This window comes from Dasypus novemcinctus, chromosome 24 (assembly GCF_030445035.2).
Source record: "Dasypus novemcinctus isolate mDasNov1 chromosome 24, mDasNov1.1.hap2, whole genome shotgun sequence".
In the NCBI taxonomy this organism is placed as follows: domain Eukaryota; kingdom Metazoa; phylum Chordata; class Mammalia; order Cingulata; family Dasypodidae; genus Dasypus; species Dasypus novemcinctus.
The window spans coordinates 57606329-57623677 of NC_080696.1; the positions used below are offsets into that span (position 1 = coordinate 57606329).

Sequence of the window (17349 nt, forward strand, 5' to 3'; positions counted from 1 at the left end):
GCCAAAGGGGCACACTATTTGATTCAGACTCTGGAAGCCAACCTAGGCCAAGAGAATACATTGGGCTTCTTTTCATAGAAACATCAATGGAGATCTTTATAACTCTCACAGCAAGTCTGAAATGAGCATACAATGTCTACTTGTATGACCCTGAATCAAGCTAATCATTTGTCATCTGCAAATGGCTCTTTTCAAGACTGGACTCAAGGCCCTGGAAAATAGCATTCTTAAGTATTTTCTTAAATTACACCTAGAGGAATATAAGTAGAATGAGGTTTTCAGCTCACTCAGATTTTCACCCACTTCATCAAATTTTAGAATCACCGAAATTATTGGCAAAATGTACATTTGTAATTGCTTTTTGTTTTTGAGTAAAGTAAGATTATCATATTTCCAAGGCAATAATCTTTGGGATTTTGTGTTCCAAAGTGATCTGGAGAATGGGTTTGGGGCCAGGCATAAGGAGTTAAAAAAGAAAAAAAGTTTTGAATGTAGTAGAAAGCAAAAATATTCCACGTTGAAATATGTAGGACAAACCAACTATTGAGGAAATAGAAATACCATATTTATTTACAGCCTTTGCTGGCCATTTTTGAGTGTGTAATCTGAGTAACGTTACAGGATGATCATTTCCCATCAGAAGCACAACAACAGTAATAGTAACAAAATAATAGTAACATCTATCGAGTCCTCTGTTTGAAGTGCTTTACATGTAGTGATTCATTTAATGGTGACAACCCTATGAGGCAGTACTTTTACAGGCTCCATCATATAGAGGATTTGGTAATTTATTTAAAGTCACACAGCCAAACAATGGCTGAACCAGGATTCAAACCCAGGCAATTTGAGTCTAAAAGTCCTGCTCATAACTGCATCACTATATTGCCACAGTAGAAGAATATTTGATGGCATTTTCCTGAAGGTATATGAGACAGTTTGAAGCTGGGTGGACCCCAGAAGATCATGTCCTTAAGAGCAAATCCATTCCTGCGGGCATGAACATATTGTAGGTGGGGACTTCAATTATTCCAGTTAAAGCCCTTTGATTAGATTACTTTGATAAGGTGTGATCCCAAGTGGGTCTCAGTTCTCTTATTGGAATCCTTTATAAATGAGATGGATACAGAGAGATGGAGCAGAGAGAGAAAAGACCTAGGAGTTCAGTGAGGAACCCATAGATGCTGAGAGAGAAAGCCATGAGAGCAAGAAGCTGGAATCTACGAACCTGCAAGAGAGAAAGCCACAGAAGGAGCAGCCAGAAACTGAAAGCAGCATAGGCTGGAGGAGAAGGCAGAGACTGGCAGATGCCACCATTGCACCCTCCCATGTGACAGGAGTCCAGGATTGCCGGCAGCTGTGTCTTCAGGGAGGGAGCTTCATCTGATGCCTTGATTTGGACATTTTTCTCAGCCTCGGAACTGTAAGCTTATGAGTTTAATAAATCCCCATTGTAAAAGCCAACCCACTTCTGGTATATTGCCTTGGCAGACTTTAGCAAACTAAAACAGTATATTATGAAATAAGGATAAAAAAAGATGCAGGTTATAAACTAGAGTGTTGAGCATGAACCCATTAAAAAAACCACATATAGTTATATACATGTAAGAGTTATGTTTTGTCAAAATAAAGAAAATAATGGAAACGAGCCATGTAGGGTATCCTTCATTCAGCTATTCAAGAAATAGTGCATAGAATGTGCCAGGTACCATGCAATGGGATAGAAAAAAACAAGAGCCTCCTTGCTCCACAGTGCCTCCAGGTAAGGTGGGAAGGGGTAGGGAAGTAGACAATTCACAATCAAATGAAGTATTACAAACTGTAGTAAGTGCCATGGAGGAAAAGAACAAGAGGCAATAATGATAGGAAATTCTCCTTAGAGAGATGCATTTACACCAAGATCTGGAAGATGGGAAGGAATTTTCCATGTGGAGAAGGAAGAGATGTGTGAAAGCCTGGTGATAGGACATAGCTGAGGAACTCTAGGTTGCTCATGATTGTATCTATAGAGCCCAACACAGTGCTAGTATAAAGTAGATTAAACAATTTGACTGTGGCTGAGAACTGCATTGGAAACAAGGCTGGAAAGGAGTGAGAACACACCAGCTAACCCACCACCAAACCGAGTTCACAGGTCACTTACTTGGTAGCTTGAGTCTTTCCCATTTATTTCTTCTGGGTGAGTGATACCTCCATCCCCTTTCACTGACTAAAATAACAAACAGATAATGGCTTTTCAGCTGCTACAAGTACAGCAACGTGGAGAACGCAAGGCAAGTTCTGAAATGGATGTCCTCATCATTCATTATTGAGATTAGGGATCAAGATGAATGGAAGACCAAGCAGGAAATATGTTATCATGAGAAGGATGAATTCCCATGCAATCTGTAATCAGAGTCTGATTAAATTCAGGTCTTGACTTCCAAGGAAGTCCTAAACCTTGGGATTAGGTAATTCTAGGATGAATAACTGATGATGAGGTTATTAACATTGGGATCAGGAGGTGGTCAAGCATATAGATTAAATGAATAACTGAAAGAAAAACTGAGTGAATGAAAAATGAACTATTAGTGGCCTTCTATTGGTAATAGTTAGGTGGGTATTCATTCTTCTGTTTTGTTTTGTTTTTGTTTATTGTGGTTCAGGTTGAGTCTTCCGTTTCCATCCTTTAGTGCTCCATGCCAGTTACAGAAGTGACAAGTCTAGATGGCTTGAATTGATAGCTTTAGCCCCATAAGCCCCATGCTCTATAAGCCAGTGGTTCTCAAAGTGTGGGCTCTGGCCAGAAGCATCAGCATCACCTGGGAACTAGTTAGAAATGAAACATGTCAGGACCCATCCAAGATCTACTGAATCAGATCTGGGGGTGGGGCCCAAAAATCTGTGTTTTAACAAACCCTCCAGGAGATTTTAAAGCATGGTAGAGTTTAAGAATAACTGCTTTAAACTAAATGGCCATGGAAAAATTCAGACCAATACCGAGGTCTGTAGTTTTAACTGTGTATTTTAGTAATGCCCTATGCTTGATGCTGATAAGATACCCGAGAAATCTGGTAATGAAATCAACGTTGACTCATGTCTAATCCTTGCACACATACTTGCTTGCTGCTCAATGTTTTTTCCCTCCCTGCTATGGAGGGAGTGCAAGGAGTGGGGATTAAGCAACATGGGACTAAGAGAAAGATTCCAAACCTCACTGTTCCTATCTTGACTGTTCTCTTAGCAGAAACTGAGAATCCACCACACATGCAGTAAGAACAGCTAAAAGAATTAAAGTCACTCAAAAACTTTTTGTCTGGTTAATATTATGTGCCTCTGTAATCTGAGATAACCTACTCATTTTAACAGAGATAATAAAAATGAGTCTTCGCGAAGGCCAACTTTAGTGGGATTTCCCATGTCCTTTCCTACCCCCAACACAACTTTTATAGAGTGTGGAATAGGGTAAAACCTTAATCCGTGCCTCCCGATTGGATATGAATGGAAAATCTTTCTTCAGCCTGAACCCCTGGTCATCCATGTACTTGTCTTAAGAAACATCATTGCTGTGGCTTCCACCAAGATTTTTTTTAACCTAAAGGCAAGTAAGGATCAGTCTGTCCTCCACCTAAAATTTAGGTCTTTTTACATGAAAATTGTTTTTTTTTTCCCTTCCCCTGGGTCTTTTTGCATTGTTCTGTAAGGACCAAAATTCTTTGAGAAGGTTTAGAGGAGGTAATTTACCTTCTCAGTTGTTACTTGCCTCCCCGTACCAGACTTTCTATTGCACCCAAAGATTTTGACACCTTGTGATTTCATTCAGCCTCCAGAATTCAGGCTGTGTTGAAAGAGTCCTTCATTTTCAAACACACTGCAAAGCATCCTGCAGAAAATGGCTTCATTAGTTGGTCTTTGGGGAATGTTGAAAGAGAGGGAGGAAGGAAGGAATGGAAGGAGGGAAGAAGGAATGGAGGGGAGGAAGGAAGGACAGAAGAAGGAAACAAGGAAGGAAAGGAGGGACGGAGGGAGGGAAGAAAATGGTTTTGAAAGCAAAAACCAAATGGACATCAGGAGTCACACATGATGCTGTTGCTACCTTCTAGAAAATGAAGATCTCTCTTTTGCCCCCTAAGAGAGAGGGATTTTAAATTTGCTTTAGTTGTTTCAATTTGGTACCCATTAGGTACTCTGCCAGTTTAAGGTTTAAATTTGCTTTCTTTGATAACCCTTGGAGGAGAATTTGGATTGAATCAGAAAGCACTCTTGACAGCCAGTGCATCTTGGTTAACATTATGAAAACAGACTCCCAGGTTTTCAGGGAGATCATTGAAAAGCAGATCATCTCTAAAAAAAAAAAAAGGAAAGAGTATCTCAAGCTTTTCTATGATTTTTCTCTGTTCTTCATTTTGTGGCATTTAAAACTGTATTTATGCAACAATGATCACTGCTTAGTTTAGACTAAGGATCTTATTAAGTCCATCTGAGGTTGCTTCAGTAATAGCAGTTATTATTATTCAGTAATGGGCAAGTGTGTGGGCACGTCTGCAGAGATTAGACATGAGTCAGCCCGTTGGTGAGAACTAAGTGATTCATTACCAGATCCCTCTCTCCCTCCCTCTCTTCCTTTCTTCCTTCCATTTAATTTCCTCCCCTTTTTCCCTCTTTGCAGACTCCTCTTTCAGAGACAAATCAGGGTAATTCACATTGGGCTTTATCTTTAAAGGATCATAACCAAAAAAGCTTATTTTTTCCAGTGGTCAAGAATAGCAGCTACCATTTACAGCAGGGGTTCTTAACCAGGGGTCTGTGAAAAGATTTTGGGGGTTCATGAGCTTGAATTGAAAAAAATCAACTTATTATCTTTATTTTCTCCGACCTGTAATTGAAATCTAGCATTTCCTTCATTTAGGGATGTATGCAATAAATTACAGTAGTATTCATTTCATATTACATTACACTTGTTACATATCTCGAAAAATCGCTTACATCATCCATACTTCAAAATTATGGTAGTTGTTAGATCCGACACTAGTTAAATGTCATAAAATTATTTGGCACTACGTTCTGAGAAGGGGTCTGTGGTTTGTATCTGACTGGCAGAGGGGTCTGTGGAACAAAAAAGGTTAAGAACCCCTGGTTTAAACAGACTAAAATTCTTTCAGAGATCATATAATACTTTTAAAAGATTTGAAGATTATTAAGTAATTTCAGAAATTTTTTTCTGGGCGATACTCGGTAACTTTCTTTGTCAAGTTTATTTTTATTCATCAGAGTCAAAGGTGAAACATCTCAGTGCAGCCACCATGCAGAATCCAACTGTGGCATCCAACCTTGAATATTAATGATGCCATTTTAAATTTATTTCATTGTGTCATGCATTCCTATAGCCTGATACTCTGAGGAAAGTTTGAACCACTTCTAAGATTTATCACTTAGATATTTAAAATTCTAGTAGAAATGTGTGATGGTCAGTTCACATTTCTTTGAAAGGAATGCAAATGTGGTTTGATGGGCATCTTTTAATTCAACAATTTGAGAAGTTAAAGAACTGGGATAAAATTTTAGTATGGTGGAGTGTTTCAGCAACATTATTTACTGAATCAACTTCGTTACAACAAATCCAAGGAACCAGATCTACTGGAAATTTCCAGGATAAATAAAGGCTATGAGTAGAAGTTTTGTGTTTTACCAGGATGCCCACTTGTAATGGAATTGGACTAGTAAGACAAAATTTTGCAGTCAAGGTAAATCTTATTTAAGTGATAATTATATTCAGAAAGTCTATGTCTATACTTTATGTAAGCCATGTATTAATTTTCCTCTCTTTTGCCTTGTAATTTTAGAGAAGTGCAACAGCCCAGCACATAAAAATGCCTCAAAATGTGGCAGAAGGAATCACAAAAACAGAGCTTATAGTTGTTCTACCTCCATTACTTATATTCTCAGAGAAAACCTGCTGCCAGAAACACAGAAAGCAGCAAATGACATGAGTAAAAGGTGGACTTGAGCATCAACAAAATGACAATAAAACAAAAACCTGCATTTGAATTCTGCCTTTGCCATTTACCAGCTCTGGGACCTTGGGCAAATTGCAAAAATGCCATGTCTTCTAGCCCTCATCTGCAGAGTGGGGCCATAAGGGCTTTTATAGTAATAAATGAGACAGAGTCTGCGACATCATCAGCATGCATTCAATAAATGTAGCTATTATTTTATTCTCTTAATAACTGAGGAATTCCCAATGTCTGCAGAACCTCCTAGAAGGACAGGAAGGCATCTAGGACTTGCCCAAATAAATATTTCTTCCAGAAGTCTTTTTTTTTTTTTTTTAAAGAGCAAACCAGTACCAATACTTTAAGATTCAAGGAAGAATTTGAGATCAAGAACTTTGACTAGAAGATTCCTGTTTGTTTTTTCATAATTACCATTACAAACTACCCTTTTTGCCCCCAGACAGTACATTTTGACAGTCAGTTAACTGTCAATCTACATCTATACATTTTTCTCTAGATTGAATGCAATCAACAAAATACTCTGAAGTAGTGCTGTTTCATTTGGGATTTTCACTTGTCCATTATTAAAGCTCACAGTCTTTCTTTAAGCCTGAGAACGTTATTCCAACAAAGAGTTTCTTACTTAAGTTTCTACTTAATGGACCAATGAAGAAGTAAGACACATGAAGAGTATTAAATGAAATAATGTATGCAAAAATAGTTTGGAGGAGGAATCCACTTTTCAAGTGCAAGGTGTTATTAATATTGACAAATTATAAATCTACATCCATGTATTTCTCTCTATAGCATTTCTGGCTTTATCTGCCTACCTGCCTATGGTACATGAATACAGTCATCTACCCACTCACTTTTTAAAAATATACTAGTGCTTCAAACATCCAATTTCCTGCATGGAGTTGAATTGATATATATAAGAATCTTCTATTTAGGGCATGGCAGATGTCTTAGATATTCCCTGCAATTATCTTGACACCCTGTAGGAGCCCATGGGTTTTCTGTGAACTGGTACATCTATATCTGTCGAATGCAATATTAGGACTAACATGGCTTTGTTTTTTACCCCCTGAAATTATAAATATTTTGAAAAATGATATTCTTTTGTTGTTTTTTTTTGTAAGGTGTTAATTTCTAGAAAGAAAGGATCTGTTTAGAAATGAAATGGGCAATGCATTTAGTTAGAAAAGCCAAGTGGACTTCCCTATTGGATAGTAAAACAAACAATACCTAAGGAGGGCAAATGCTGGAGGGTAGAAAAATCAGTGGTCTGATGAATTGGAGAAATTGACTACAAAATGGAAATGACACATCAGCAATCCAGTTTTCCCTTCTGTTAAATCTCAATAAAAAATTTTTTTTTTTTTGCTAACTGTATTGAAAATCAATTTGAAACATTCTCTTATTTGGCTCACAGAGGGCAATAGAGATGGCCCAGAGGATGACTCCATCTTCCAGCCCTTAGATGGTAGTGGAGCCTGTTTTTTTCCTGCATAAATCCTAAGACTTTAAATAAGTTCGGAAGCCACTTAAATGCCACCAAAAAGTGTTTCCTGAAAATAATTGCCAGAGCCAACTTCGAGGAATCTCTCCTATGGGGAATCTGTCCTAAGTACATTGTGTAAAGGATGTTCAAGGCTGGTTAGTGATTGTGAATCGAGAAACTGTGAGTAAGACACAGAGTGAGCTCACTGAAAATGAGCCATAGGGTTAAAAACAGACGTCTCCTTTCCTCATTAGGCTTTTTCTCCATGAGCACAGGGACTGCGGCTGTAACGCTCATTGTTATATCCCTCTAGGGAATAGAGTGGGTGCTTAATATAATTATTTGTTGAATAAGTGAATAAATGAATTGTAAATGGTTGGAAACAAACCAGTGTTCATCAGTGGAGTAATGGTTAATCAGAGTATGACATATCCAGATGATGTGATCCAAAGAAGTTGTTATAAAGAACGAGGCGGCTCGGTATCAAGAAGCGTATCCTGTGGAGCAGTGGATTCCAGCTTCAACTGCTAGAAAGTTTCCCCAAATGACGTGTAACAGGAAGCTGGGGAAGGGTGTGTGTGGGATATGTTTAAGTACATGGGATCTCATTTGAATTTAAGGATTTGTTTTCGATGGACTCAGTGGGTGGTATAGAGGTTTTTCATACTTTGGAGTCTCTCTGTATTTTCTTTTTAGATGAAGAAAGGTTTGTGTGGTTGATTTGAAAGAGAAAGAAGTCAGCACTGCGTTTGCTGATTTTTTCTCTCTCTCTCAACCCCAACCAGGAACAGAGAAGCTGGATCACCTAATATGACAGAGCTATTTGGAGATGTTATTTGTAATTTAGATGAGTTTCCAGAAACAGGTCAAATGTTCTTTCTCTTCCTGACATCATATAAAAAAATTTTCGTTTTAAAATATCAAATCTTTGATTTCCATTTTCCACTTCATATTACAGAAGAAATGATCAGCAATCCAGACAGAGAACCAGCCATATAAATTGCTCACTCTTTACTATTCAATTCTTATGCCATGGCAATCTAACAATGAAAGAAGATTATCCTTGTCAACTATTTCTAACAGAGTCATTTCTAATATGCCTCAACTCCCACCAGCAAGGGTTTGCTTGGGTTTGGTTTTGTGGGCTAGAATGAATTCTTTAACAGGGTGAGCCTGTGAAATTGGAGAGCTGCTTTCTCAAAGGATTAACCCCCCAAATTACTCTTGAAAATCAAGGCTCACGATAATGAAATTCTTGTTTTTCATTAAAAAAGAATTAAACCAATGACCTTTTACATGAGTTTTTGTTTTTTGTTTTTTCAACTTATTTGCTTTTTGTTGTTTTACATTATTTAAGTTCCTGGCTATTTAGATATTAAATGTACTTGACTCTTCATTTTTTCCTTCTATACAAATTAAAAACAAGGCAATTTACCAGCTAAGTTATACATGTTCACTAGTAGAAAATTCTTTTGTCATTTTCCTGTTTGAATTATCTACCAGTCAGCTTTGCCCAAATTAGTATCATCTATATATCACCTTCAAATTTTTGCCACCTCAACACATAAATTGGACAGCTTATTACCTAATCCTTTAAAGATACCTTATTTTTAATGTAAATGAATGTATTTTCAAGGGAAATTTATCATTACCATAATAGGAAGAGCAGTATCATTTGCCATAAACATAATAAAACATAAATATAATTAAAAGAAAACAAAATTAACTTCTAGGTGGATGCTGCTATTTGCCAAAACTTGGCTCTTTCTTTGTTAAAAAAGGAAATTAGCCAGGGTTAAAGAATATTGGCACAAACTGAGACTTGCTCTGTGATTGATCTAATCAGAAAGACAAAAGGGCATTTTCTCACTACCTGTTCATATTCTGCCCATATTCCATAAGCGCCACCTCCAATTATGTCTCCCACCACCTGTGTCCTGGGCCCTTTACTCTGGGAAGCCCTGACCTAGGTATTTCAGTTTTGTTGTTCTGGAAGCGAGTGGCTTACCATTTGTCTGAAAAACGCCATCAGGGAGGGTCTTGGCGGTTTGCTTCCTTCTCTTCTGAGTTTTTCTTCTGCGGGCTCAGGTCGAGCATCTTCTTCGCTGAGATCCACCGTTTGTAAGGCCGACTCTGTGTCCTCAGACTTTGTAATCTCTACTGGTGATTCACACACCACCTGGATTTATTTTGCCAGGTAATAAGACAGTGAAATAAAAAAAACCAAACCTCCTCATCATAAGCTTTTTAAAGTGGGGTTCTGGAAGTCCCCTTATCTATTGAGAAGCTATAGATTTGAATCTATGAACATTTCCACACAGGCACATCTACAAGAAGTAATGCTCACTTCAGAATTCTCCTGAACAGCCACCTCTGAACAACTACCAAATAGTCTCATTTGGAAGTGGCCAAACTCCTTCCCCATGAAGGCACCAGGCCAAATTCTAGATAGGGAGTCCCGAATTACAGGCGAACTGCCCTTGAGATCATGCCCACTCCTTTTTACATTCTAATAGGCCCACCACCTCTTGGAGCTGCCACAAAGGTGAATTGCATCTGACCTGTAACAATCAGGAATAATCATTTCATTACACCTCCAACCTCAGAGACAGTGACCAGGAGACTTCTATTCTAGATTCTAGCTTTCCTGCAACTGCGGGGAAACTGTTCCCTTTGCAAAAAGGATAGCATAAAAGCCACTCAATTTAATAGACTCGACTTCCACATGAATTAACTTCCCACCATAACTCAGACCAGTCATTTTCCATTGTTTCTTGACTGGAGTTCATGTTTTAAGAAGAAAAATGACGTTGGCCAAGAAAACGATAGCTAAATTGTTTGCTACCTCCATCATGTTACCCAGTGAGCTCAATGCCCGGGCAAGTGCCTGTGGGGAAAGGGGGGCCGGCAGCGGGGATTTAGGCAGAAGGTCCCATTCAGTCTCAGCCTGATGTCAAGCTTGGTATCTTTGCATCACCTCATTCCATTCGTGTTGTGCCCTTGTCACACCTGGAATGGTTTCTGCATTTCTATTTGTCCCTGGGACAGGACAGTTAATCCCCCTGGACAGGGATTTACATTTTTTGTTATTTTTTTTTCTCAGATAGGATTTGGCATAGGACTGCTGGGGAGGGTGGTGCTAACTTTTACATTTTTAAAGGGTTGTAGAAAAGAAGAAGAAGAGAAGGAGGAAGAGAATATGCAGTCTGCAAAGTCTATGATATTGAGTATCTGGCCCTTTACAAGAAGTTTGCTGATCCCTGCCTCAGAGGAAAGCACTATCCAGACAAAAGCATCTTTGCCTGTCTTTGTGGGTGCAGACCTCAACTTCCTCAGAGCTTCAATCTTCCTATCAGGGAGAGGGAAAGGAACTTAGTTATTTCCAAAATCTTTCATGCTTATGGAAAAATCATCTTCCTCATTACAGAATATACCAAATGATCTGATTTGGAGAGAATCTATTATCTCTTGTCAGTTGAAGCAGGGAGTTGCCTGACAACTCATCAGCATGCAGAAACACCCAAAATATGGCAATTAAACTACAACAATCGCTCCCCACCTTACCATTCCTTAAGCTATTGACCTGCCTTCTAGTATTTTCCCTTTATAGACAAAGATCTAAGTTGGTGAGTCACAAACTCAAAGGTCCCCAGTGGGCAAGGCAGATGATGTCAGCTTGGACTGACCAGATCTATGACAAAAAGGAGTGGCAGGCACTATGGGGAACAAAAGTCAAACTGCCCTCTCTAAAGAAATGGAAATAATCAAATCACTGGGCTGACCAAACAATACATGTTTGTGAATAGGCTTCTGCTCCTGGGCCGCTACGTTTTGAGTCTCACCTATCTTTAGAAACTAGGTTAGAGTAAAATAAGAGACTAGGATTGGACATTGAATGTGGAAATGGGTTTCCAAAACCATATCTGACTCAATTCAGTTGCATTTCTGCAAAATAAGTTTCCCAGCCACAAGAACCTTGGGGTAAGTCTGAAATGGAGGCAGTCTGGTACAGTGGTTAGGAACATAGGCTCTGGAGCCAGCCTGCCTCGGTCTAAAGCAAGCTCAACTCTGTCCCTAAGAGGTGCTCTAATCCAAGATCACTTCTCAACACCTCTGTGCCTTCCTGTTCTTATCTCTCAGTGGGGTAGTAAACACATCAGAAGGTTGTCCTGTGGATTAAATGAGGCAACACATGTGAACTTCTTAGAACAGTGCCCAAAATATAACAGACATTCAGTTAATGCTAATGGTTGTTATTCACTTTATTATTAGAGATATTTATTCCACGGGCATGAATTATCTGGACACTATTTAGAGATGATTATATTAATAATGACTTCTTACTATGCCCAGCACTGTGCAAGGTATTTTTAAATAAGTAGTTATAAATATAGCTTGGGTAGATAACATTATGCCCATTCTACAAAAGAATCTGATTACTTGGCTAAAGTCACACCACAGATAAGTAGCCATTTCAGTGAAGATGGAGCTGTCTGTCAATAAAGAAATAGTTACTAGTGACTTCACCAATAAAGACATGGAATGAGAACTTTGAAAGTAGGAAGTTCTGGGATTGTTTTGGTGGTCTACAATGTCTCCAAGAACCCTGACATTTCCTATCCTTTGGCTCTTCCATCCTTGGTATGCTGGATTTTATTTATTTTTTTGTTGTTACCTCATGGTCATAAAATAGCTGCCCCAGTTCTAGGCATCATATCCTCAATCCAATCATCTAAGAGAAAGGTTGTTTCAGACGAACTTCTGTAATATGATCCCCTACTACCACTGGTGGCCTCTGTTTACATTTCATTGGCCAAAACTAGGTCACATCCTCACCTTAATCATCAAATAATTATTGAAGAAAATGGTATTATCAGTTTAGACCAATCACAATAAGATACTTTGGGGCTCTGGTAGTTGTGGACCTTGCTTGAGATCAAGGGAACAACAGATGGAGGTGTGGGCAATGGCAATTAGGTAGATAATGATCAGAGCCTGACTCACTGATTCTGAATTCAGAATTATCCTGTCTTTAAAGCATGTTCCTTTTGTATGTGCAAGGGTCTGCAGGGAAAATTACTCATACAATAAAATGATGACATTATCTGACAATAACTTTGTAAATTAACATTATTTGAATGCCGATGATTTCCTTCCTGGGCCTTTCCAAATGTCAAAAGGTGTCAACTCATAATCTTGGGCGACTAGTCCATTTTTCAAAACCCAAATTTTTCAGTAGGCCAAAAAAAAAAAAAAGGGGACTTGGAGAGATTCACATTAGCTTTGAAGTCAGGCCTAGAAATTGGATTTCAGCAGCCAAGGAAAATCTACTGGCAAGCAGACTGGAAAACCAGAATGATTTGGGTTAAATGATGGTCTGATGTGTATACACAGACATAAGAATTTGATTTGCATTTGAATAATTTTCTGATTCCTTCCAGGCGAAAGCTTTGGGTAAAGTCATTACATGCTAAGAATATACTATTACATCTGCACATTTTAATTTTGGGCATGATGGACATGATAAAAATCAGATTTGTGCTATATTTTAGAATTAAATCCCTATTACCTATTTTCAACAGGGTATATGGTATACATTCCATGAAGATGGCTGGTAGATTTAACAAAGACAATACAAATTCCAGTGAGGATTTCAATTTTTGCCTCAAATTTTATATCCTATTTACTCTTGGAATTTGGTTATATGGTTCCTACTAGAGTTATGCATTTTGGATATTTATTCATGACCAAATAGATTTCTTTCTCTTAAACTTCACCCACAACATAATGATATTGATAATAAAAGTTTTTACTTTAGCATCTTTTTAGCATTCTTTATGATTGGATTTATAAGTTTTTTGGTTACAAAGAATTTGTAGTTTGTTTTTTTTTTCTATACAGGAGTCATTCTCTCTCTTTCTGGTTGTAGCACTCTAATTTTGCTTTGGGGATCAATCTTTTCCAACTTTAAGGCTGGGCAATATGGATAGAGCCCATCGACCACATCCTAAGCCAATCAATCTGGCTCCTTGGACATATTGGTTCAAAGATGGGAGTATGTGGCAGAATGTAACATTTTCCCAATTAGTCCACCTTCCTGCAAAATAATTCTTTGTGCATGTGCATCGCCACGTGACTTTCTTTGGTGAATAGAATGAGTAGATGTGGCACAAACCATGCATGAGCAATGCTTTAGGAGCCACCTACTGTCCCATGGTACAATTTTGCCTCTGACACAAGAACTACATATCCTTGTCAAAGGGGCTGCCTCTTTTGGTCTAGATCTTGTTGGTCTAGATCTTTGCAGGAAGAGGTCATGTGGAGCAGCCACAGATCACCCACAGATGGCATGTAGCATGAGTGAGAGAAACGAAAGACATTGCTGCTGTAGAAGGCCACTGAGATTTGGGGTTAGTTGTTACTGCAACATAAGCTAGTGAAAGCTGATTTATAGAGCATGTGAACCCCCCGAGTCAACAGAAGAGGGAAAATTCCAGGACACATAGGTTGCTACTAGAAGAAGCTCTCTTCTACTCTGAATTAGTGTGTAATGTCAGATAGCTGAAAATGTAGCCAGGCCAGGGATGCAGAGCCAAGGCAGGGCCTGGCATCAAGCTCTATTTGAAACCAATTCTACCTTTTCATAATCCCTTTTCTTTTAAATTCAGATCGAATTGGGCATCTCTCATTTGGAACCGAGAGGTTACTTACTAAGAAAAACAACAGAAATTCCTGTCTCCTTGTTCTTATAGGTTTTTGGGAAGAGATGATTTCTTTCCATTAGTTAGAACATTAACTCATTTAACCAAGGGCCCAAGCACTTACATATGACCACTGAAGCATTCAATAATTATTCTAGAGTCATATATTTTATTTCTGATAGGAGAGAAACCCATCTTAGGAAAAATGCTCAGCTTCCATGGGTTTTAAGAGCTTTATTTTTCTTTTATGGAAATTTTTGAGAAATGTTGACATCTCTCTGTTCTTTGCTTTGCAAAATTCAGGAAGGTCTTGCATTGACCGACGGGTGTTTTTGTTTGTTTGTTTTTTGTTTTTGTTTTATTTAGGTACTGGGGATTGAACCCTGTACCTTGTATATGGGAAGCTGGTGCTCAACCACTGAGTCACATTGGCTTCCCTGGGTTGTTTTTTGTTGTTATTGTTGTTGTTTGTTTTTGTTTTTTCAGGAGGCACTGGAACCAAACCGGGACCTCTCATGTGGGAGGCGGGCATTCAGTTTGAGCCACATCTGCTCCAGTAAGTGTGTTTTTAAAAGTTGCAGGTAGAGAAATTTAAAAAATAAATAAATAAACAACCATATTTTAGCTAGAAGAATTCACTGAAGAACTCTTACAATATGGCTAGTCAACCTAATTGTCTATACATTGTTTTGACAAATGCCGTATCTCTTATTTAGGAGGAGGGAATTGAGCAAACTCTATTGTACCATACATTTCATTCCTTACGGACATTTAGTCAGCTGTGAGATGAACAATTGCACAAGGAAATGTAATCACTGATTAAAAGGAAGTAGTCACTCATAATGCCCTGTCTCCTACTCACTAACAATTGCCGCAGGGATTGGTCAACTTTTTATGCAAAGGGTTCAGCTGGCCGTTCAATCTCTTTTGCAACTACTTCAGCCATAGCCAAAATGTAAAGGCAGGAGTGTGGCTGTGTTCCGACAAAATTTTATTGACACTGAAATTTGAATTTTATACAATTTTCACGTGTCATGAAATATTATTTTCAACCATTCAAAATGTAAAAAAATAACATTCTTAGTTCACAAACCATACAAAGACAGAATCATATTTCACCAATCCCTAAATGTTTCAGGCATGGAATTAAGTACATTGCACGCATTATCTCAATTAATTCTCACAGCCACCCTAAGCAGTAAGTAATATTATTAACACTATTTAATAATAGATAAGTAAACTGAAGCTCAAAGACGGCATAGCCTGGAAATGATGGGGTCAAGATTATAACATTTTAGCTTCATTCCATCCAAGTGCAAAGCTGTTATGTTAGAAGATGAAATGTCAAAGCTTAAAAATATCATTTGTAGCACTAGTAATTAAAGTAATCAATATAATACTTCTTAAAAAATATTTTACTTTCTCTTCTTTATTATCTTTTGGTGTCAATAATTTAACTTTTAATTCATGTTTTTATTTCTGCTTTAAATTTCACACTGGAAAATGAAATACTTTTTTCTTTTTTCTGGCCTGGTACAGATTAGCCCTGCATTTAGCATGTGAGCTATAGACACGGGGTTCCTCAGATGGGCAACTAGTACACAAACACCCAAAAGCAAGTTTCTCTTTTAAAAAAAACTCAGATTCTTAAGGCTAACTGATGCTTTGGATTTAACCTGCAACTTTTAAATGAAAGTTCATGGGCAGAAGCCTCATGGAGTTCATTCTTGCAGTTGCTGAAATAACTAGAGACTTTGACACTCTAGAAATTAGCTAGTAAATTCATGAGAACTTTCTAGAATAATGAGAAACCTGTTCTTTGCAGAGCTAAGTTTCGCTCCAAAAAAGAAAAGAAATGAAGGAAAAAAGAATGAAGGCAGGGAAGGGAGGGAGGAAAAGAAAAACAACAACAAAAATGGATTTTAAGGATCTTTTTCCTAACAGGAATCTAAGAAGATGCAGCCTTTCTAATTTTCATTCCACATTACTGATAACATTTTTGGAACATGTTTGGATTTCCAACATCTGTTCAATTCCAGTAACTAAATAAAAATGAAAACACAAGCTCTATACATGGCAAGTAAACAAAAGACAAACAAAAAGAGCTAAAACATGTTTTGCTTTAGCAAAATGAAAACGAATGCTTTCTATCTTAAGGAGCTGTGAATTTGCTTAGGCCCATTTTTAAAATTTTCCCAAGATGGCACTTCTTTCAGGGCAGAGAACTGCTGTTTTGGGTCTGAAACTCACAAGGCCAATTTATTAATTTTCCAGGGAGGGGTTGAGGACAGGTAGGTTTTTGTGGGGTTTCACGTGGGGCCAGTCCCTCAGACACAAGCACTCCCTCTTGGAAATTTTCATGATTGCTCTGGATTAAAGGCCAAAAAGATATGAAGCTCAATGTCATCTATTGCAGCCAGATGTTCTCACGCTTGAGTCAACTACCTGTCCTGGATGCCACCCAAAGTTAGTAGAGACTCTGGAATGCCATGGAAATAAGGGAGAAAGAGGAATCCAGGGAGAGTGAAGCAGAGAGTGCAGCATCATTGCCCCTTGAGGAGGTGCAAAGCTGGTCTTAAGTTTAGCAGACTCTTTCAACCCAGAAGTGATAACAAATGAGAAAAATTAGTGCACAGAATTTGCATGTATTTTGAATTGATCCCATGGGATTTGCAAATATTCATCGGTTATTCCCCAGTGATCCCTTATTGTGTGAAAGGATGAAAGAGCCCACAACAAATGAGAGACACTTGGATCATGCAAGAACCCTGAGTCCCACGGCTGAAAACGCCAATGGCCCGATGCTCGGAAGGTGACAGTGGAATGACTCTATCGTTTAATGTGTAACTTACATTCTCTTCTGCACCTGTGGGGACTGAATCCTCTTTAATTGACTAAAAGGAAGACAAAAAAACAAAAGAGTCAGGATGTTACCAGAAAAAGTGAAAGGTTAGGTGGGCTCACATGACCCCTGGTACAATTCATATTTATTTATGTATACCTTGTTCCAAAAAGAGCTTGAAGAAAGCTTTCAAAAATGTCAACAGTAGAGCTACATAATATAAATCAAATGATGTATTTCAAACGCAAGAAGGGGAAAAGAAACATACAGATGTAATAAAGCTAGGAGAAGGGTTCCGACACGAAACACGAGCTGCAAAATCTTGGCTGTGGGTCA

The 17349-nt window shown here is 38.2% G+C and overlaps 1 protein-coding gene across 8 annotated transcripts in view; it reads right to left on the bottom strand.

Moving 5' to 3' along the window:
* The window catches only part of BCAS1 (brain enriched myelin associated protein 1), a 111419-nt gene that overhangs the window by 13093 nt on the left and 80977 nt on the right, over window positions 1-17349 (bottom strand). For 3 of the 8 annotated variants that reach the window (XM_071211796.1, XM_004462719.5, XM_004462718.5), the window contains 3 exons: window positions 17024-17065; window positions 9479-9649; window positions 2141-2206 (listed from right to left, as the gene is read on the bottom strand). The exons of 1 other annotated variant lie outside the window; for it this stretch is intronic. In XM_071211796.1, the coding sequence (XP_071067897.1) occupies window positions 2141-2206; window positions 9479-9649; window positions 17024-17065 (279 nt within the window). The remainder of the gene's footprint in view (window positions 1-2140; window positions 2207-9478; window positions 9650-17023; window positions 17066-17349) is intronic. 4 more of the 8 variants (XM_058287249.2, XM_023590025.3, XM_023590028.3 and 1 more) reach the window with 2 other exon arrangements.